Source organism: Lucilia cuprina, chromosome 6 (genome assembly GCF_022045245.1).
Source record: "Lucilia cuprina isolate Lc7/37 chromosome 6, ASM2204524v1, whole genome shotgun sequence".
NCBI classification, from domain to species: domain Eukaryota; kingdom Metazoa; phylum Arthropoda; class Insecta; order Diptera; family Calliphoridae; genus Lucilia; species Lucilia cuprina.
The window spans coordinates 40963599-40986523 of NC_060954.1; the positions used below are offsets into that span (position 1 = coordinate 40963599).

General features: G+C 27.9%; 2 protein-coding genes across 3 annotated transcripts in view; both read right to left on the bottom strand.

The window, feature by feature from the left end:
* Positions 1–2394: 2394 nt before the first annotated feature.
* LOC111679546 (cell wall protein DAN4) lies at positions 2395–3422 on the bottom strand (the record flags this gene model as incomplete). The annotated part of the gene is made up of 1 exon (XM_023441120.2): positions 2395–3422. A coding segment is annotated over one exon (594 nt), but the record flags the coding sequence as incomplete, so codon positions are not given.
* LOC111679547 (terminal nucleotidyltransferase 5C) overlaps positions 3415–22925 on the bottom strand; it is a 215260-nt gene continuing 195749 nt past the window's right edge. For both annotated transcript variants that reach the window (XM_046954603.1, XM_023441121.2), the window contains one exon: positions 3415–5183. In XM_046954603.1, coding sequence (XP_046810559.1) covers positions 3423–5183 — 1761 coding nt within the window. In that variant the 3' untranslated portion in view covers positions 3415–3422. The remainder of the gene's footprint in view (positions 5184–22925) is intronic.

A 22925-nucleotide genomic window follows, 5' to 3' on the forward strand; every position in this document is an offset into this window, starting at 1 on the left:
TTTTAAAATTTTTTCAAATAAAATTGAGACCAATTTTTTTTTTTTTAATTAAAATTTAACACCAGTTAACAGTGATAAGAAATCTAACCTCAATTTTAATTCTCTTTTTACAATAAAACCTTGTTAACTTCTTATAGAAAATTTTGTCAAATATTTTTATATTTCAAAACAATTTCAAAACCCAAAATAAAAACTAACCTCAAATTATTCTATTAAAGTTTTGAAATTTTTATTTCAACATGAATTTTCAGTTCGAATTTCATTAAAAAAAAGGATTTGAAACTGGAAAAAGCAAATAATTAAAAAATTTTCAAAAAAAAATCAATTGAAAATATTTGAATAATTTGAAAATTGTTGAAATAAAATTCTGAAATATTTCTTTAAATAACGAATTTTTTAAACTGTAACTAAAAACTCAAATCCGCAAGCAAATTTTGGTTAAAACTGTTTTAAATTGTAATAATTTTAAAAATGTTCTAAATAAATCGATTAAAAATATTGGTTTGAATTCAAAACTTTGGAAATGTTGAAATGAAATTGTAAAATTTTTCTTTTAAAAACGAATTTTTAAACTGAAAGTTAAAAATTTTAAAAAATTCTATAAAGAAAAACTAAGTACTGTAAACAAATTTTGTTTAAAAATGTTTTAAATTAAAATAATTTTAAAAGTTTTTAAATAAATTGGATCGTATGCAAAACTTAAATAAAATTTAGTTTAAGTTTTGAAATTTTTGATTCAGAATAAATGTTTAAGACTATTTTTAAAGTAAAGCAAACTGAAAACTAATATTTCTCACAATTTTCAAAGAAAAACAAAATTTTAATTAAAAATTTAAAAAAAAAACAAAAATTTCAAAAAAAAATTATAAAAAAACTAAGTTTTGGAATCAAATTTTGTTTAAAAGTCCGTAATTAAAATTTTCAGAAAATTTCGAGTTTAAATTTTGAAATCTTTGAATTTAGAATAAATTTTCGAACTGAAAACTAAAATTTTCTTAAATTTTTAAAGCGAAAAGGATCCAGAGCTATAATTTTGTTTCAAATGTTTTAAAACTGCAACAATCGGATTAAAAATTATTGATTAAATTCGAAATTTTTAAAGTAAATTTTGAAATTTTTATTTTAGAACAAATTTTTAAATTGAAAACTAATTTTTTTTTAATTTTGAAAGCTAAAAAGGCATCTGGGTTGTAATTTTGTTTAAACATGTTTAAAACTGCAAAAATTCCAAACCTTTTAAAAAAATCTGATCAATAATTGGTTTTTATTTAAAATTTTTAGGTTAATGTTTGATATCTTTGTTTCACAGCAAATTTCCTAATAGAAACCACAAATTTTCTTATAGTTTTCTTTTAAAAAGGAATTCTGAGAACAAATTTAGTTTAAAACATTTAAAAATGTAAAAATTTTAGATATTTTTAAAGAAATCTAAACAAAATATTTTCTGAAATTGAAAACTGTTTAATATTTGAGGTTAAAGGTTGCAAAATCTAAAATTTGAACATAAAAAACCAAAATTTTAGTTTTTTCAAAAGAAAACTTAATCTTGAGATCAAATTTTGTTAAAATTTTAACAAAATTCAAAATCAGTGCAAAATAAATAAATCAGAGTTTTTTAAATAAATTTAAACGATATATTTTCTAAAATTCAAACATTGTGAAATTTAAGGTTAATGATTTCAAAATCTAAGAAAATTTTAGGTTAAATATTGAAATATGGTTACTTCAGAATCTAACAATTTAAAAGCTAAATTAATTTTGAAATCAAATTAATATCTAAAGAAATCGAAACAACATTTTGCTTAAAATACAAAACTAAAAAAAGGTTATGCTCAAAATTTATAGAAAATGTTTAGGTCCGATTTTAGAATTCTTTTAAAGGAAGGAAATTTCCCTAAAGTTTTCAAAATTCTATATAATTTCTAAAGTTTTGAAAATTTTATATAATTTTGAAAACTTTAGTATAATTTTCAACTTTAAATGAGCAAAAGAAAATCCTAACTTTAAAATTTACATAAAATTGAGTTTAATTATGGAATTTTTAAACAAATTTCGATTTCATGATTCAACATTTCCTGATTTCAAATTTCAAAACCCTGATGTTTTTAAAAAAATGTTTTTTTTTTATAAAAATTAAACTAATAAAGAAAGTTAAAAGAGATGTGCAAATTTAAATTAAAATGAAATTTCATACAAAATTTCAATATCAAGTTAATTTTGATTCTATTTAAAAAAAACCACTCCTTTTTCAAAACTTTTGCTATATTTTTCAAATTTCAGCAGATATTTGCTTGCTAAAACAAATAAACATTTCTACAAATTTTCTTTTAGGAGTTTTTGTTGTTGTTATTTGTTTATAAACTAATTTTAAACATTTTAAAGAAAATACTGCAAAATGTGTATTTAAAATAAAAATTTTGTTTAAAATTTAAAAAAATTCGTTAACGACTAGAAAATGTTAAAAAAAGTAGAAGAAAATTGAAAAAAAGACAAGAAATATGAAAAAAAAACTTCCAAACCCTGTAAATAATGGAAAAAGAATATTAATGGATTATTAAGGGACTACCAAGACCTAAATCTGTAAAAGTATAAGATGTAAGGAATGGGGTTGAATGGAAAGGGAAGGGAGAGGGGCTGGTCACATTTATATAACTATTACTGTATTATCTATTTAATTCTATTATATATTAGAAACTAAAACTATATCTGCTGTAGTAATTAAATGGTTGATGTGAGTGATCTCGTTCATTGGGCGTGTTAGCAAAGAAAACTTATATAAATGTCTTCTTTACTGGGGAGGATTTTTCATGCACTTGATCGAGAGGAAATCAACTTAATTGAGGTGTTACATTAATATAAAAATCTTTACCTATTAAGAGTAGAGAAGGCTCAGAACCATCATAGGGATAGAAATAAGCAAATTCGCCGGTAAGTTTCTGCTTGTCCTTGGCCTGTACTAGAACTGGGGGTAATTCTTCGATGTTGCCTTCAAGATGAAATTCATGCTGTTCATGGGTTAGTATTAGATCACCAGCCATGGTGGGTATGGTTGGTTGGGTATCCTCTGCTAAATCGTCGTGTAGACAGCATGATGTTGGTGTTGTTGTTGTTGTGGGGGAAGATTTTAAATTATTTATGGTAGTTTTAAGGTTGAAAGGGGATGTGTGGCTGCTGCAGTTGTTGGTGGTGGTGTTGGCGGCATCTGTAGTTGAATTGATGAGTGATGTGATGATGTTGTTGTTGTTGCTTTTGTTGCAATTGCTGGAAAAGGGTATAATGGAATCTATAATAAACTTGGCCGGAGCTACTGTTGATGTTGTTGTTGGTGTTGTGGTTGTTAAAATTATATCTGCTGCTGTTGCTGCCTTCGTATATGCTGTTGCTGTTGTATTTGATGTGGTCGTTGTGGGTGAGACACTTAATCACGTACTCAGCCATGTCGAATTGCAGGTGCAAATTGTTGTGGGAATCACAGGTGCATAGTAGACGCCATTGGCATAAATCAAACCCGGAGGACCGGCTTGTATTTGTATTGTTTGTGGTGCCGTTGAGGCCTGAGCCGTTTGAGGAACCGTTTGCTGTTGCTGCTGCTGCTGTGATTGTTGGTTTTGCGGCTGTTGCTGCTGCTGCTGGGTCTGATCAGCTGGATTTGTGGCTGGCATGGCACAGCAAATGGTGGCTGTTTGTGGCGGCGTTTGTGGAACCTGTTGTAAGTAGATAGTGTGTGTATTGTGAGGTTGTTGCTGCTGCTGTTGTTGCTGCTGCGGTGTTTGACACGGCGTTGTATTCACCATAGTCATTGTGGTTGTATGTTGCTCAACCAAATGTTGATGTTGCTGCTGATACTGTTGCTGTTGGTGTTGTTGCTGCTGCTGCTGCTGTTGATGATGATGCTGTTGTTGATGCTGCTGCTGATGATGATGTTGTTGCTGCTGCTGCTGTTCATGAACCTGTTTTTGCTGCTCCTTGTACAGCACCTGTGCGGCCAACGATTGTATCAACAGCAATGTCTGCCGTCTCTCGTGACCCATCAGGCATACTGTTGAATTCTCCACCACCTCACGTAAATGCATCAGGTACTGGTACTGCAAGGGCTCCTCATCGACACCCCAGAAGTGATTTCTTAAATAGGCCTCCAATTTCACAGTCTGGGTATTGATGTCTGGAAAATCGATAAAGAAACGCGAGCACATGTAGCGCTCCAACGTTTTGATGCGCTGATTGTCGACTGGCTTATAGTTGCGCACCAGCAAATTGCAATACTTGAGCAGACCACCGCCTCGTATCTCTTCGGGTTGCCGCGTTGAGATCAGTTTCTTTTCCAAGTGATACAAGGCTTCTTGGAAATCGCCGTAGACGGACTCTCCCACGACGGTGGGATAGAAGTTCTCCGATATTGGCAAGGCTGCACAATCGTAGAAGAGCAGCAACGAGTCGAGAACAATTTGGAAGGAATCGACGGAAAACTCGAATTGTCGCCGCATAGTATCGACGAATTTCAGTTCGACATTTTTGTGACCGGGCGAATTGCCCAATGATATTAGCGACCAGCGATCGCCATCGTTATTATTATTCACCTTGACCATTTTGCCAACGTATGCCTCCTTGAGCGCACACGGCATGATGCGACGCTTGGAAACACCTTCGGGCAATAGGTCGAGCAATGTGTTCAGTACCGCTGTTTTGACACGATCAAAGTGACGTGGTGAGCTCAGCTCAATGGCATAAATTAAATCCAGATCATTATAAGGCTGATCCTCTGAAGCCAATACATGACTAGCTGCTCCGCCGTTCAAGCGTATATCCTTGACTATCACACCGGCACCACCGGAACCCACATCGGCCTCCAATTTGCGCCTCACCGAATTCACCAAGTCTTTCAGTGTCACCTCCAATGTGGGAAAATTACCACGTCCATGTATGGCCACCTTCTCGTCCATGACATTGTGTAGTTTGCGTACCTGTTCGAATGACAGCACAGCCAAACGTTGTGTACCACCCGTATCGACGCTCTCCAGCGAGCCATGATCTGATGTGGAGGCTATCGATGAGCCGGAACTGGGTGATGGTGGTGGGGTTTCGGTGCCACCGTCTGAATGAAAACCATCGTCAATTTGATAAACGTCCATTCTGTTGGATCTTTGTGTGTGATATGACGAATCGGGTGCGTCTAGTGTCCCGCACTGTAATGAAAGAAAAAGATCGTAGAAGTTTAGTAAGTTATTTTAATTTGTAATTAATCTTAGAATTGTATAAAGTAATTAGGTGTTTTTTTGTTAAATATTTTTTTAGGTTATTTTAAGTTTACACGTAAATTTGTTTTTTGATTTTTAATTTACGGCCCACTATTAATTTATATTTTTTTTATTTCAAAATATTTCTGCGAATTGTGGGTGTTATTAAGAAAAATTACTACACTTTTGTTTTTTGCTGTTGTTGTGTGTTTAAATACATATAAATTTGTTGTACATTAAAAAAAAAATAAAAATAAAAGTTTTTTGTTTTTAAATAAAATCCATTTCTAGACAAATTTGTTCAATACTTTTAACAAATCAACCAACCACAACAAGAGACGCTAAATTTTTAATGACAAAAAAAAAAACAAAATCGAAATTAAAAGGAAATTGTAGACTATAAAATAACAACAGAAACAACAACAAAATACAAATCTAAAATACAACAATTGACAAGACATTAGAAAAATAACAAGACTAAAATTGCAAAAATAAAATAGAAATAAAGAAAACATTACCAAAAAAGCATAAAAATTCTTGAAATGATATATAAACGATTTATAGTGTAGAAAATAATTATAAGGTTTTTCTTTTCAAATAAAAAAAAAAACATGTTGAGGCATAAAACAAGCACTAGATTTAATCTAAGATTTATTTTTAATTAAACTTATTTTTTGTACAGTTTGCTTTATAATTATTATCACCACTGTTTAATTATTTTAAAGTATGATATAACATATGTTAAACATGGAAATTTTATCACATTTCTATTTATAAATCAATTAAACATTAATGTTTTGTCAAAAAAAGAAATACTTAAAAATTACACATTTAAATAGGCAGCGTTATATCTGAGATTTCTATATTTCAATGGTCAACCGGAATAAACTATGGACAGACCTATAGTCCAGACTATTAGATGGTCTTATCTGTGGACTAGTCTATGTATAGTCTTATGATACGTCTATGAACATTTTGATTGAATCTAAAGATAAGTCCATGAAGTAGTCAACGAATTGGTCTATAGACCAATGAATAGATTAGTCTATAGACTAAACTTTTGGATAGGTTTATGGACTAGTCTTTTAATTAGTTACTGGGCTAGTCTTTTGTCTGCTTTATTGACTTAACTATTGATCAGTCTATGGACTAATCTATTGATTAATTTATGGCCTAGTTTATTAATTAATCTTTGGTCTATATTAGTCTAAAAACTACTCTAGACTATAGATCAGTCTAGTGGTTAGTCCATCGGTTAGATTATTGGTTAGTTTATTGATTAGTTTATAGACTAGTCTATTGACGACTAATCTATTGATTAGGCTATGGTCTTACCTATTGATTTGGCTATGAGCCGGTCTGCTGAATAGTCATGGACTAGTCATTTGCTTGATTATTCTCTGTTATAGGCTACTGATTGAGTCAAAGAGGAAAAAACTAGTCTATAGATTAGTCTATGCGTTAGTCCATCGTCTAGTCTATTGGCTAGTCCAACAGCTAGTCTATTGTTTAGTTCATAATGGTCCGTTGATTGATCAGTCTGTAGTCTAGTCTATTAGTTAGTCGATGGACTTGCCATGGACAAGTCTATGGATTAGTCTATGTAATAATCTATTGATTAGTATATAAACTAGTCTATTGGTTAATGTATGGACTAGTCTTTTGATTCTTCTATAGGCTAGTCTCTTGATATGTCTATGTAATAGTACAATGACTAGTACAAGGTCTAGTCTATGAACTATTGACTTGACTATTGATTAGTCTACTGATTGGTCCATAGACCATTAGATAACCAATGAACTAGACTATTGATTAGTTTATGTACTAGTCTATGAAATAGTTTAAGGACAAGTTTATTGATTAGTTTATAATCTAGTCCACTGATTGGTCTATCGACTAGCCTCTTGGTTAGTTTGTGGACTATTCATTTGATAATACTATGTACTAGTCTATTGGTTAGTCTATTGTTTACTTTATGTACTAATCTATTGACTTGTCTATATACTAGTCGATTAACTAGTCTATTGGTTAGTCTATGTGCTAGTCTTTTAATTGATTAGCCTATTGATTATTGGTTGATCTATTGATTAGCCTATTAACTAAATGTTGTTTGGTTAAGAGAATAGTCTATGGACCAGTATATTGGTTAGCTTATGGACTAGTTAATTTATTAGTCTATAAACCAGTCAATTGATTAGTCTATGGCTTCAAATTTATTGACTTGTCTATGTACTAGTCGATGAACTAGTCTATTGCTTAGTTTATGGAGTAGTCTTTTGATTGGATTATTCTATTCATTGCTTAAGGGACTAGTCTATGATTAGTTTATATACGAGTCTATTGGTTATTCAATGGCCTACTCTTTTGACTAATCTATGGACCAGTCTATTGACTAATTCTATTGATGAGTACATCAACTAGTTTCTTAATTAGTCTCTGGCCTATTCTTTTGAGAAATCTTTGAACTTGTCTATTAGTTATTGGACTGGTCTGTTAATTAGCCAGTCTAGTTTATAGACTAGTCAATTTATTAGTTTACAGACATATCTATAAGTTAGTGTATGGCTTATTTATGGACTATATATGTACATGGCGTGAGAAAACACGTCATGGGAATAAATTACTGAAAATTAAGCTAAATAAATAAATTTCACATTTTAAATATAAAAACTAAAAGAAGCGAAATAACCTTTACCCTGCACCAACAAAAACACTCTTATAATTTATAAATACAATAAATATTTAAAAAAATAAAATAAAGAATGTTTAAAAATTTCATGAAAAATATGCGTTTTTAAAAACACAATAAAATACAAAGGTTGTTTATTTACAAAAAATAAATAGTATTTTCAAATTTTTTCATACTTTGTCACTAATATTGTCTAATAGACGGTTAATTATTTGATTAATAATTTTTTTTGTGTTTTTGCTTTTGTAAATAAAACACGTATTTAAAAAAAAGCCAAATTGAAAAGAGTTATAGACATTAAAGTATGTGCGTGCGTGTCTGTCTGTCCATCCTTATGACAGACTAAACATACATGTCTGTCTGTCTTTTTTTCTATATGACTGAGTAACATTATTATAATTGTCATTATTTCATCATTAATTTGTTGTTTCTTTTGTAACAATATACTGTTGTTGTTTTCAGTTTGTTTTTTTTTTTGAAAATATTTTAACAAAAATATTTTTGGTATTTTGTTTTTCACTTAATTTTCTTTAAAAGCAAAAAACCAAAATTTTGTATATAATTTTAAGCAAAAGAATTAACAAATTATGAGTTTTATAATGTTTTTGTGTTTTGTAATTATTTAGTGGTGTCTTTTGTTAATTTGTTTTTTTTTTTGTTATTGTGTGTGCGTTTGCCATTTTAATTTATTCATCATATCTAGTCATTATTAGTTGGCAAAATTAAAACGCATATTATTTACAAAAAAAAAAATATATTCTATGCACCCTACTATAAGCATACTTAAAGCTAAGGATCATATAAACACACAAAATCATCGTTTAAGCAACGCACTTAAACTAAGGTTTTGTTTAAACAAGGTTTAAATAAACCTTCAATTACTTTTATAATAAAAAGCAACTTAATTTCTATAACAATTAAACATTCCTCGAAACCTCTACAAAAAAATTGCTTAATTAAATTTAAGTAATTATCCTTAACTATAAAATCATTATATTACTTTTAACTTGGTTAAAATAGTGTGGTTTAGTTAAACTTTTAATAAGTACTTAAGCAATTACTTAATATGGCAAATTAAACACAGTTTAATTTACAACATACATATGTGTAGTTAAACAGTTTAAGTGGAAATTACTATGATAATAATAGTAAAATTAAGGTATAGATAAACAGTTGTATATATATTTAATTATTTTTCAAAAAAGAAAAAAAAAAACTATTGCTAATTTTTAATTAAAAGTGTATATTTAGTGCTAAATACACTCGCTGTGTCTTTAATAACAATTTAACAAAGTCATTGTTGTTTTGCAAATTATAATGCTAATTTGAATTGAGGTAAATGTAACTTGATTTAAGTGTTCTATAGGTGAGTTATAGTGCTCATTTGGGGTTATGGTGTTTAATTTTGCAAAGAAAATTTACATTTCTAAGAGGTCAATAAGCTTATTATTGGGACGACTTTCAAATAATGGGTCACATTGAAAATGTAAAGCTCTCCAGTTTTATATTTGTAAACTTTTCAGTTTGATTTCGAAAATTGCAGTAAAGAAATTCTAAAAAATAAACTAACTGTGGGCAAGACTATAGAATATACTACAAACCAGGCTATAGACCATAATGTAGGCTAAACTATAGACTAGACTAAAGACTAGACTATATACTAGACTATAAACTAGACTATAAACTAGACTATAAACTAGAATATAGACTATACTATAGACTAGACTATAGACTATACTATACTATAGACTAGACTATAGACTATACTATACTATACTATAGACTAGACTATAGACTAGACTATAGATTAGACTATAGACTAGACTATAGACTAGACTATAGACTAGACTATAGACTAGACTATAGACTAGACTACAGACTAGACTATAGACTAGACTATAGACTAGACTATAGACTAGACTATAGACTAGACTATATATTAGACTATAGACTAGACTATAGACTAGACTATAGACTAGACTATAGACTAGGCTATAGGCTAGACTATAGGCTAGACTATAGACTAGACTATAGACTATACTATAGACTAGGCTATAGACTAGACTATAGACTAGACTAAATTCTAGGTTGTTGTTAAAAGTTTATAAACATTCTAGAGTGGCTAAAATTCGTTGCTTTTCTTTAAAAAATTGCGGTTTATTTATGTTTAAATCAAAATATTAAAGGATTTGTTAAAGAGTAGAGGGATAGTTCGGTCGTATCCTTTAATATAATGGTGTGACCGACTCTTTATGTACATGTTGGTTTTTATAGTTTTATATTTTTGTAGCGCATTATGCATTTTTAACAATTTTTTTCTTTTGCATTTTGTGTTTTAATTTAGCGTTTTATTATTTGTTTTTTTTGCTTAGTTTTTTTTTATTTTTTCAATTTATATTTCTTTTGATTAAATATTCACTAAAAGTACATTGTTTTTTTTTTTTTTTGTATATTTAATCTGTTGTTGCTTTTTATGTTATGGTTATTTTTTTTCTATATACTATATCTTGAAAATAAGAAGAAGAAATTGAAATATTTGTGTTAATTATGCTAAATATGTTTTTAAATATATATTTATAGATATTTTATTTATGTAAAAATTCTTCCGTATTTGTATATTTTCCGCAAGTAGAAAATAGAAAATTGAAAAAAGAAGAGATTAAATTTGTTTAAATTGAAATTGATTTATGGCATTCAGTTTATATTGTTATTATTTTATGAAATTTTTAAAGAAATACAAATAGTTTTTTTTATTTTTTGAACTATAATATTTAATTGTAATATTTATGTGAAATAGAACAAATTTAATTGGTTTGTATAAGGAAATTTATACGATTTAGTGAAACTGAGAAATTTTAAGCAAAAACGATTTGATCTTTATCTTTAGTTGATCATATAAAAAACTGTGTTGCTCATTGAACTAATCGCCTGTCGCCCTAATTGTAATTAAGTTAAAGCGAATGCTTGTCTAAATTTATTAATATTTTAACAACAAATTTTATAAATATTTTATATTCTATAATAATCAAACTTAAAAGTATTTTAAACTCATAAACACGTGCTTTTCAGATATCTATACAAACACAAAAAAATTGCATCATTTTAAGAAATTAGAAAATTTCAAGGTCAATTTATACGTTTCTTTCTTTTCTTTTTTTATCAAAATTCGCTTCCATACAATTTAAAATGTTTTCAAGAAATCGTATTGAAAACAACAATAAATATTTATGACAAATTAATAAAACACTCAATTTGTTTAAAAGCCGGTTTTAGTTAATACTATTATGTTTTCTTAAATAACAAAAAATTACAAATATTTTTCTAATAAAAAAAATATATATTTGAAATTTAAATTTTATGCTGTCGAAAGTTCTTAACCACTTTTATTTTATTGATTTTTTCTTTTTAGCTAAATTTTAATGGGCCATTAAAAAAAAAGTAGAAAAATTATAGAAAGAAACGAATATTATTTAAAAACATTAATAAGTTGTTTGTAACCAGTTTTTGAAATTTGAAATTTAAATTATTTGCCATAGACTGTGTGGTGACGTCTTTGGTTTTGAAATAAACAACAATTATTTAGTTAAGAATCAAACGTTTTCTTGTTTAATTTATAGTTTAAAAATAGTTTTTTATTATTATTATTACTAATTTTGTTTTGTAAAAGAAAATTTTTATAATTTTGCAAAATAATTTCTGAGAAAAAACATGCCTTGAAGTTTAATAACTTTTGAACTTTATTTGAATTACAAATTAGTTAAAAATAATTTGAATTTGTTAAGTGTCGTTATATATATTTTGAACTTAGAAAGAACAGAGAAAGAGAAAAGAGAGTGAGTGAGCACCTTCAAAAGAGTAAATATTTGCTGTTTTGTTGCTAAATATGCCTAATATGATGTTTATGGCAAAACTAGTAAGGTGAAGTCATTTCAACAGCTGATTGTTTTTGACCATGGAAAATTAGACCGACGCTGTCAAACTCCATAAAAAAATTAATGAATTCGCCGAAAAATGAAATTACTACACCTTATAATCTATTCGCTTGGATTTCTCCTCAGCCTTGATGTTGCCGAAACAATAATGTTGCCAAACAATGTTGCTTAATGAGTTGCTCTCACTTTAAATGAAATAATGAGCTAAAAGAAAGAAAACACTTTGCCTATCGCTGCTCTAAACTAGTAATGCTGCTAAACCAGCTAGATATTGTCAAACGAAGATTGACTAGATCACAGACTAGTTTATATACTAATCTTTAGACCAAATTATATACAGAAGAGAAAAAACCCTTAAGAAAAGTACCAAAATTGATACAATTCGTTGTCAAAAGTGAGCTTACCAAGGTTTGTTAACATTTTGACAACGGATGTATATAAATGTGAAATAACACCCGGTTATAATTTTGACAAACACTATAACAAGCTTTGACAACGTAGAATTGTCACTTTGGTAACACATTTCTATTACTTTTTTCTGATTTGATAACGTCGCGCATTTTTATATTTTTGCCATTAATTTGACAACTATCAATACATACTTTGAGAACAGATGTTATTAAAAAATTATAATCACTTTCCTCTGTGTAGACTAGTATATAGACATATATTATGAAGAACTGAGGCCTTCAATCAAAACAGATTTGAGAGTAGTTTAAGATCCATGATCGAAACTAAACTCAGATTCATAGCTAAATAAAATTTGTGAAAATAAAAACCCTTACGTTCGAATTCAATTTAGTAGATTAACGATAGATAAGATGATCCAAACTAAGTGCGGAAGTATATTAAGGTCAAAATTGTAAGATCTTTGATTAAAGTCAATTTCGAAGTCATAGTGAAAGCATTCAAATTGTTAGCATAAAACCAATGCTTAATCCGCAGTAGTTCGAGAGTTAATAAAGGCGTATGATCCAAAATAATTTGAAAGTGAATAAAGATCTAAAATTGCGTCTAATTTAGAAGTATATATGGACTTATAATCAAGACTAAATAAAACAAATGTTTTGAGTATGATAAAGCAAAGGTTACGATCTATAATATAAAGACATAAGAACTTCGATCAAGGCCTATTTAGAGGCATATTATGTTAAACGATAGATGCTGAATTTAGAACTACAATTGAATTCTATTAGTTAAAATAAGGAAGCTACGATTATAATCAATCTGTGAGTAAATAAAGAATGACTTTATATATAACTCATACCTTAAACTCATTGATGCCAATAAAAAGAGCAGGATGTAGTAATTATGGAAGTATAATAACATATAGTATGATCTAAGATCTCCGATCGAATATCTTAAGACCTATGTGCAATGTCCATTTTGGTATAATAATGGTAACAGATTTTGAGAGCTTAAGAATTCTAACAATCGAGTTAAAGTTGGTAGAAAAAAAGAACAATTAGCAGCAATTTAATCCTACGATCTAAGCTAATTTGGAAGTTTAGAAAGATTAGAAATTGAGTCTAATTTGAGTGCTTGTAGTGAGTTATAATTACACTAAATGAAGTTAATGTTAAGACTGCCGATCGTAGCATATTTGGAACTGTCTGTGTTTAACGATCGATGCTTTATTTAGAACTACGATCGATTTCAACTTGTTTAAGTATAGAAGCTATGAATAGCGGTAATCTGTGAAATTTAATCATATTTGGGAATATTTAAAGAAGAATGATCGATAAAAAAACGATCTATGATATATTCAGATTACGATCGAACTCAATTTGTTTAAACTTAAGGAGTAATTTAAGGTCAATGATAAGAAAATCTAAAAACAAGTTCACAGACTTATCAATAGTTTATAGACTAGTTAATATACTGATCAAGAACCAGTTCATAGAGCAATCCATGAACTAAGCAATAGTTTTGTTCGTTATTATTTCATTTTCTTTAAACAATTTATAAATTTATTATTGACAATTGCAAATTTTTTACCTAAACAAATTTTTCTTAATTATTTCCTTTTCTAACGGTTCAGATGCGCTAACTTGTATTAAGTATTAATTAACATTTCTATAAATTTCAAAAGATATTTATGGACAATTTGGTGCCTAATTATTTATTCCTTTAATTAAATAACTGAATTTGATCAACATTTTCAAATACTTAATAAAAAAAAGGTTATAAATTTTTGTTGGATTAAAAAAAAATGTTTTTATTAAACAATAAAAAACCCACCTACAACTGGTTTTAAATTAATTATAGACAACCCTAAATAATACACTTGAAATAATTGATGTGTAATGATTATAAGTATTTGTATACGAAGGCACAAACAATTGATTAATTTATTAGCAAGTCATTTGTATAAAAAGTAAAAAAAAATTAAATTGAAATATAATACAAATACAATTTTAACAAAATCAATTTTCAATCAAATTTGAAATTTAATATAATAAACCTTTTAATAATAAATAAAAAATTAAAGTTATACAGAGATTTAAAATACATTTAAAATTATTTTTAAATACTTTTAAAATCCCTTTTTTTCGATAACAAGTTTAACTCAGTTTATTTGCCTATTAAATTAACTTTCCATCATAAACTATTGCCTACAATTAGGTGCTAAAATAAAATGATTATTTATAACATACTTTCTTATGGAAATTTAGTTTAAATTGCTTAAACGTTTATATTTATTTAAATTACTATTTATTAATATTTAAATTTAACACGCGAAATATTTTAAAGTAAAAAATATAATTAATTAATTTTCATTTGTTTTGGTCTTTTGTTTATTATTTTTTTAATAAATATTAATATGTTTTTTCGATTTCTTTTATTAGCCTTGATAAATATGCAAGTTAATATTAAATTAATTTTTTTATCTTTAGCTTCCGTCTCTTTTTTGGGTTTTTTATGATAAATTATATTTTTTTATATTTTTGTCTAAATGCCAAACAATTTTGTTTTTTTTTTTATGGCTAAATTGTTGTTATTGTTTTTGTTGCTGTCATTCAAAACACCTGTGAAGATTGACATAATAATGTTGCGGGTATATTTTTGTAGCAAAAAAATAACAAAAAAATCAAAATATAAAAAAATAGTGACTAAGAAGATGTTATAAATAATATTTATTAATAAATTTGGTTCTATAACTTTGTTAATATATATTTTTTATTAACATTGTCAAAATGGTCTTGGTAACATCTATAAATAAATACGCATTTTTGATATTTTTTTATTTTTATAAAAAAGTTTAATGATTCAATTATTCCCAAAATAGCTTAATAATAGGCTTTTAATTACTTGGATATAAGCTTGAAGTAGTAAATTTCTATAAACTATCCCAACAGAGCAGGGAGACAACGAATATCTTTACTTTTTTGACCAATTTCTACAGTTAACCTATAAATACCTCAAATTTGTAGCGATCATAGATACCTATATGGCTCAAAGTAGACTCAATTACTTTTAAATTAGCTTGATCTTTTTTGATCTTTGTTTACTCTAAAATGACCGCAAAACTTAGCTCGATCATAAGAATATATATTCTCACCTATTTTATGGATAGTTTGAATTTAGAACATAGCTATCCAAGTCCTTAAAATACCTACTAATTTGGTTATATTTTGAAATTAGTATCGATCATTGATCTTCAACTACTCTTATATGGGTATTGTTTAAAGGTTTTAGTTCTTAATAATACGTGTATATCTTAATATTTAGACAAATTAGTTCGATCTTTATTTACTTCCAAAATGTCTTTAATTGTAGTTTATATATTTCACCAAATTAAACACGATCGTTAATGGTTCTTTTCTAGCAAATAAACTCTGAAACTAGCATCGATCGTTGACCATAAACTACCAAATTGAATTCTAGATATTTGAACTCGATCGTAAAAGTTTCTAAAATTAGCATTGATCATTAGTCTTGATCTTCACTCAAATTAGACTAAACATATCAGATCTTTTAATACTTTCAAATTAGCTTTGATCGTTGATCTTTATCTACTTTCAAGTTGTCGCTTATTGTAAGTTTTATATGCCATAAAATTGAACTTCATTGAAGTTAATATTCACGCAATTTATCATCAATTTTAGATCATTTAAAATTTAGCATCTATCGCTAATCTCTCTCTCTCTCTCTCTCAAAATACTCTCAAACAAGCACGATCGAAGCTTTACGATCTTAATGTGATCCCAGATTAGTTTGGTTGGTAGGTTATATTTCAAAAAACTCTCGACCGTAAACGTTTCTATTCCAGGTTACAAAGTTGATCTCTATGAGATGGAAAAGAGGGAGAGAAAAGGGAGGATAGAGAGAAAGTGACAAGATAAGTGTCTAGAAAGGTAATTCGATTTTGAAGACAGACAGAATAGCTGCCGAATAGTAGAGTCGCATTTAATCACTACCAGTTTGGTGAGAATTCGGATTCACACCATTTAGTTAGACTGAGGAATGCGATAAATTATTCTAATGTTTAATAAGTCAGATCACTAAAATAGACCGACAAGAGTCCGGGTTCAAGCCGCCTCATCATTATTTGGTCTTTGTATACATAGTAGAGAGGTAGAGAAAAAAAAGGTTAGAGAGAAAGAGAAAAGATATGAGCTAGGAAGGTAGTTCGAGGTAGAAGACAGATAGAATAGCTGTCGAATGTTAGAGTCGTATTTAATTACTACCAGTTTGGAGAGAATTTATGAATCGCACCCATTCAGTCGATAGTTTGATCAAATCCAAAGAAATACACCTAGGCCACTATTGGGCCTGAAAAAAAGGAACTGAATGAATTATTTTTCAGTGTTCAGAAACTCAGTTTCCTGAACGTAATTCCTAATGTTCGATAAGTCAGAACACTAATGATCGAGCCCCAGCAAAGGCAGGACAGTTACAGAGAAGATGGATTACCGTCTCATTCCCTTTTGGTCTAAAGTTGATTTTTATAGATAGTAGTGAGAGAGAGAGAGAGAGAGAGAGAGAGAGAAAAGAGACGATAAAGTGAAAGGATAGGAGTCAGAAAGGTAATTCGAGGTAGAAGACAGATAGAATAGCTGTCGAATTGTAGAGTCATATTTAATTAATACCAGTTTTGTAAGAATTTAAACATTAAAATAGGCCAACCCGGGTTCTAGTTCCAGCTAAAGCAGGACAGTTACAGAGAATGGAAGAACAGATGGAACGGAAGATAATCGAAACTAGCTTACATAGTTTTTTTGTGAAGACCAAGGGACATAGCGCTATAGCTTTCGAGCTGGTGTGCTCGCACGATCATAGTTCCTGAGCAATTGAGTGACATTAGTCTTTGATATGTCGTTTTACTGCAGAAAGTTTAACGCCACATAACTGAACAATTTCCCGATCACGTTATTGCAACTCTTACTAAGTTCTCAGCAGTCTTGTCATCATACGTTTTCCCGTGTCTTTTAAAAGTTTAAGGAAATGTCTTGGCATCTCATTGAGAGACGTCTATAATTCTGGGCAAGTCTAGAGTCTAAACGATTCTTTTTCTAAATTTTAATAGGCCTTTAAATAACTCAAATTTGTTCCATAAATATGCCTTGATCAATGATCTTAACTTCAATTAGTAACTACAATTAAAGTAACTCACACGTTTAATATATTGCAGTAAAATAAACTACATATTAAACCCCCTTTAAACATTCAAAATTCAAGTTTTCTGTAAAACCAAAATAATCTGATTAGACTTTTTTTTATCTATTTCAACAAACACTTGTATTTTAAACCAAAAACTGTCAGGCAATTTTAATATATTTTTTTTTGCTTTTTGGAAAATAATTGACCATAAATTTTAATACAAATGTATATATGCAGATATTTGCACCAATATCTGTTTTAATTATAAACAAACAGAAAAAGAAAAATATAACATAAATGTTTTTAAAACAAATTAAATAAATTTTTCTTAAATGTTTACGTCAAAACAACAAATATAAAACATTTAATAAAATGACAAAAAAATTATAAATTTATAATTTGCAAGAAAAAATAATCTTTTTTAAATATTCTGAGTGTTCTTGTAGATTATTTAGCAAATAACATTGAAAATAGTAAAATACAGTGGGTTATAAATTTAAAAAAATTTAAAATTTAAGAAAAAATATTTAGTTTTAGTTTAGAAATATACAACTTGAGAAAAGTTGGATTTTTTTTAAAGATTATTTTTTTTATGTTTTCTATGTTTCATAACTTTTGTGTTAAACTGTATTTAGTATTTGACTTGTTATAAATAAAATTATTATCATTAAATCAATTAATAAAATAATATCAGCGTCATAATAACAAAAATTATAAGCAAAAAATTTGTGGTAAAAAACTGGTAAATTGTGGCACCAACCACTTTACTAGACACTAGTAGTTAAACTTGTAATGAGCAGTAATCAAATTTCTTTGTTATTCAAATAATCATAACAAAGAATTCTTATTCTGATAACTTTCCCTAAAAAACAAAAGTGATTCATTACCCCAACAAATACTGTCGGGTAATTGAAAAGATTTTTTCAGGCCTGTAGTTGTTGAAATATCTATGTATTTGCTTATGTTTGTATTTAAATATGTTCGTGTTTGTTAATTTTTTTATTCTAATATGACAACAATAACAAAATAACAATAAAGAGATTAAATAAAAATTAATTAAATAATGGTGAAATAATAAATTATCATTATTATTATTTTTTTTTTTGGTTTTGGTTTTGTGGAAAAATCACAAATTTAACTTAAATATATAAACAAAATAATTAAAATGAATGAAAAGAAAATGAAGGTGTATTTTAAGCATTTTTAAAACAAATAACAATAAAAATAATATTTGTAATTCAAATATTTAGAATAATTTATAGCGAAATCTTTCCGAGCGTTGCAAACAAAATTTTCCAACATAATTAATGAGATTATATTGTATTCGATAGGTCAATTAAGTAGCGATCATAGATCTTTTTGAATAGTTTCAATATTGGGCTATAGTCAAGACCATATGCTGGACTATAGTCATAACTGTAGACTGGACTATATATAGTCAATACTGTTGACTAAATAAACTGTAGACCGAATGGACTATAGTCAAGACTATGTACGAAAATATTTCAAAAACTATAGTGGTTTATAATTAAGACTATAGACTGGACTTGTCAAGACTATACTATGAACTAATCAAGACTATACTATGAACTAGTTAAGACTATACTATGAACTAGTCAAGACTATACTATGAACTATTCAAGACTATAATTTGGACCACTCAAGACCATAGACTGGAATGTAGCCAACACCATATACATGACAATAGTCAACACTATAGTCATGACTGTAGACTGGACTATAATCAAACTACTGGACTTTATTCCAGACTTTTGATTGGACTATAATGAACACTTTAGACAGAATTGTAGTTGGAATGACAGACCATATGCGGGACGATAGTGAAAACTGTAGACTGGACTATAGTAAAGACATATACAGGACTTAGTAAAGACGATATTCTCAGGACTATATACGAGAATATTGCCAAGACTATGATGGACTATAATTAAGGCTATTGACTGGACTACTATGAACTAGTCAAGACTATAATTTCGACCACTCCAGACTATATAGTCAACACCATATACGGGGTAATAGTCAACACTATAGTCAAGACTGTAGACTCGACTATAGACAAGACTATAGACGGGACTATAGTCAAGACCATAGACTGGCCTATAGTCAAGACTATACACTAGAATATTTTCAAAACTATAGTTAAGACTATAGACTGCACTCTGTTAAAGACTGTACCATAGTCAAAACTATAGAATGGGCTAGTCAAGACAAGAGTTTGGACTAGCTGTAATGTACTACATACTATAGATTGAACTCTAATCAAGACTATAGGTTGAACTATAATCAAGACTATAGACTTGCCTAAGACTATAGACGGGATTATAGTAAAATCTATAAGCTGGACTATATTCAATAGTATAAACTGAATGATAGTCAAAACTATAAACTGGATTGCTGACAAGATTGTAGTCTAAAGTTTAGTCAAGACTTTAGATTAGACTAAAGTCAAGACTTTAGATTGGATTAAAGTCAAGACTTTAGATTGGACTAAAGTCAAAACTGACTCAAGATTGAGCCAAGACAATGGACTAGCCTAGGTTAAGTTAAAATTTAAAGGTAAAAGTTACATTAACCAAATTTGATCAAATTCGGTACGTTGCATGGTAGTCAGCTGATAGACCTATTAAATTGACTCAGAGAGAAACAGCGAGAGAGAGAGAAAGCGTTGTACAAATTCACCTTTACGGTTTTAAACTATAAATTTGATCCATTTTTTGGTTCAACAAACATTTTCTTTAACACAAAATTTCTAGATCAAAAATTTCAATTTAATCATTAAACATTTTTTTGTTTTTATTAGTTTTCTTTTAATTTCTCTGCCTAACAACAAACATATTCTTGTCTAAATTAGTGTGATCTCAACGATAAATGTGTACAAGAAAAAGAAGAAGAAGAAAAATATCTACATATTTAAATTTGAAAATAAAAATTGTGTGTCTGTCTGTCTGTCTGTCAGCATTAAAAAAAAAATAAAAAAAAGAAATACAATGTCAGACCAAAGAAAAAAAAAGAAATAGACACACACACCCAATGTGCAAATACATACATACAACTCAATTATAATGAGTGTTATTAAATAAAACTATATATACTTAAGATTATCCAAGATCTGACACTTAGAATTGTTTTTTTTTTGTCAAATTTTTAATTTTTTTTATAAAATTATAAACAATGTTGCGGCAAAGTTATAAAATTTTAAAACAAAATAATTTAAGACACATATTGGCATCCAAATATTTTTTTTCGTTTTTTTTTTTATTTACTCATAATTATTGATTTTTCATTATTAATTATAATTTGAATAGAATTTTAGTTGATAATTAAATTAAAATTTTAGAAAAACAAAAAAGTTTCACTTTTTTTCACTTTTCATAGAATGTAGCACAACAGTTATATATACATACACATATATTCATTAAGTCATTCATACACATAAACGCACACTCACACACACACTCACATATTATATTTAATTATCCATTTTTGTTAGGGGCATTTGAAAATATTTGACACATTACTTGTTTATGCTTTTTATAATAGAATTATAATTATTTAAATTTAATTTTGATAATTTTTTTTTTTGATTATTTTTCAACTGAACAAATCTTTATGTTGAGAATTTTAAAATATTATTTAAAGTTTTTTTTTCTTTTGAATTTTAAACAATTATTTTAGCAGTGTTTTTGTTAAACAATTTAAATTGTTTAAATAACAATTTCTAAAATTAGAAAATTTTTTTCTTTAAGTTTTACTTTTATTATTGATAAGACTAAAACTTAAAGAAAAAAGTAAATAAAGTAAATGCTGATTATTTAATAAAATTAATGAAATTAGACAGTTAAGAAAAAGAATGCTTTCTTAGCTGGAGTTTTAGAAATATTATACAAAATTTTATTACAGGCCAAAAGGAATGAAGTTTTGATAAAACATATATATAAAACCCAATTTGAGTCGATTTCATGTATTTTTCAGCAGTTTTTTTGTTTATGAAAATATATTAACGTTTAAGGGTTAATTATGAGGTTATTTTAGAAACAGTACTTTATTAAATATTTTTCTTAAGTTTTTTGTAAATCATCTGAATACTAAATAATATTTTACTACAATTTTAGGAAAATTTTACAATATTACCAAAATTTTATTTTAACCTTTACAGTTTATGGGTTAATATTATTTGATTTTACTAAAACTTTAGATGTGTTTTATATTTTATTAAAAATTTTTCATATTCTGAAAATAGATTTTATATAAAATGTCTAACAGTAGAGAATAAAAGCTAATTTAAAAAAAATGTAACTAAAAAATATATTGCTTCGAAAATCTCAAGATCTCAAGGAACCCCAATCTGTGACAAATACTGAACAAATATTTTTAACTTATTTATTTCCTTATGTGCCATTAATTAAAGCACAGATTTTCTAGTTAGTTAGTTTGAAAGAAGTATTCGAAGTCACCTAGACCTGTATCGGAACTGTTGTGTACTCCTTAACCAGTGCCTCAGTTGAAAATCGAGCAAACCATCTATGGTCTATCAAACTAGAATGCTAACCTACTGAAGACCACACAGATTTTGTAAAAATTTTAAAATTTATTTAATCAAACTTTAAATGTTTAAAATTGGAATTTTGCATAACAGACTAGATGTCCGATATATGACTATAGTTCAAAATACGGTTTACCTTGGCTAATAAAGATATAAGAATATATTTAATGTTAAGACATTTAGATTAACTAGAATATTTTCCGAAAATTGTTCAACATCTTGAAACTTTTTTCATTTCAAGGTTTGTATCACTAAATGATATGAGGAATTTGTGATAAATTTGAAAATTTTTAAGTTAAAGTAGGAGAGGTAGTTAATATTCGAAATTTCTGTAAAATAATAGAATTTAATATTTGAGACAAAAAAGATCCAAATGTGGAAAATGAATCATAAATTTCCTTTATAAATTATAAAAACATATATATGTATGTATATATATATGTATGTTGGATCCTTCTTAGGTTTTATTTAAGGCTAGCATGTCCGTCCGTCCGTCTGTTCTTGTCAATCCTTGGTCGTTGTTCGTTGAACTCCAATCGTTACAGTGCGAAGAACGGTCCGTCCGTCATTCTGTCTGTTGAAAACACTTTAGAGGCCAAACAGAACTCTAGCAAAAATTTATCACAAATATTTGTATTTAATGCAATTTGTTGGGTTATTGTTGTAGCAGCGTAGAGAATACATACGCGTAAAGTCCTTGGTAGTTGTTGTAGGTTGAACTCAAAATCGTTTCGGTCCTGTATAAGGTCCTTTTCAGAAAATTGCTCTAAAGGTTGTCTCTTTAACTGAAACGCAGTCTTTAGTAAAGCAAAAAGTTTGACATACATATATGTTTATACATGTTTTATAGAAACAAATGGCTGTATTTCAAGTTTTATTAAGATCAGCCTATAATTGAAATC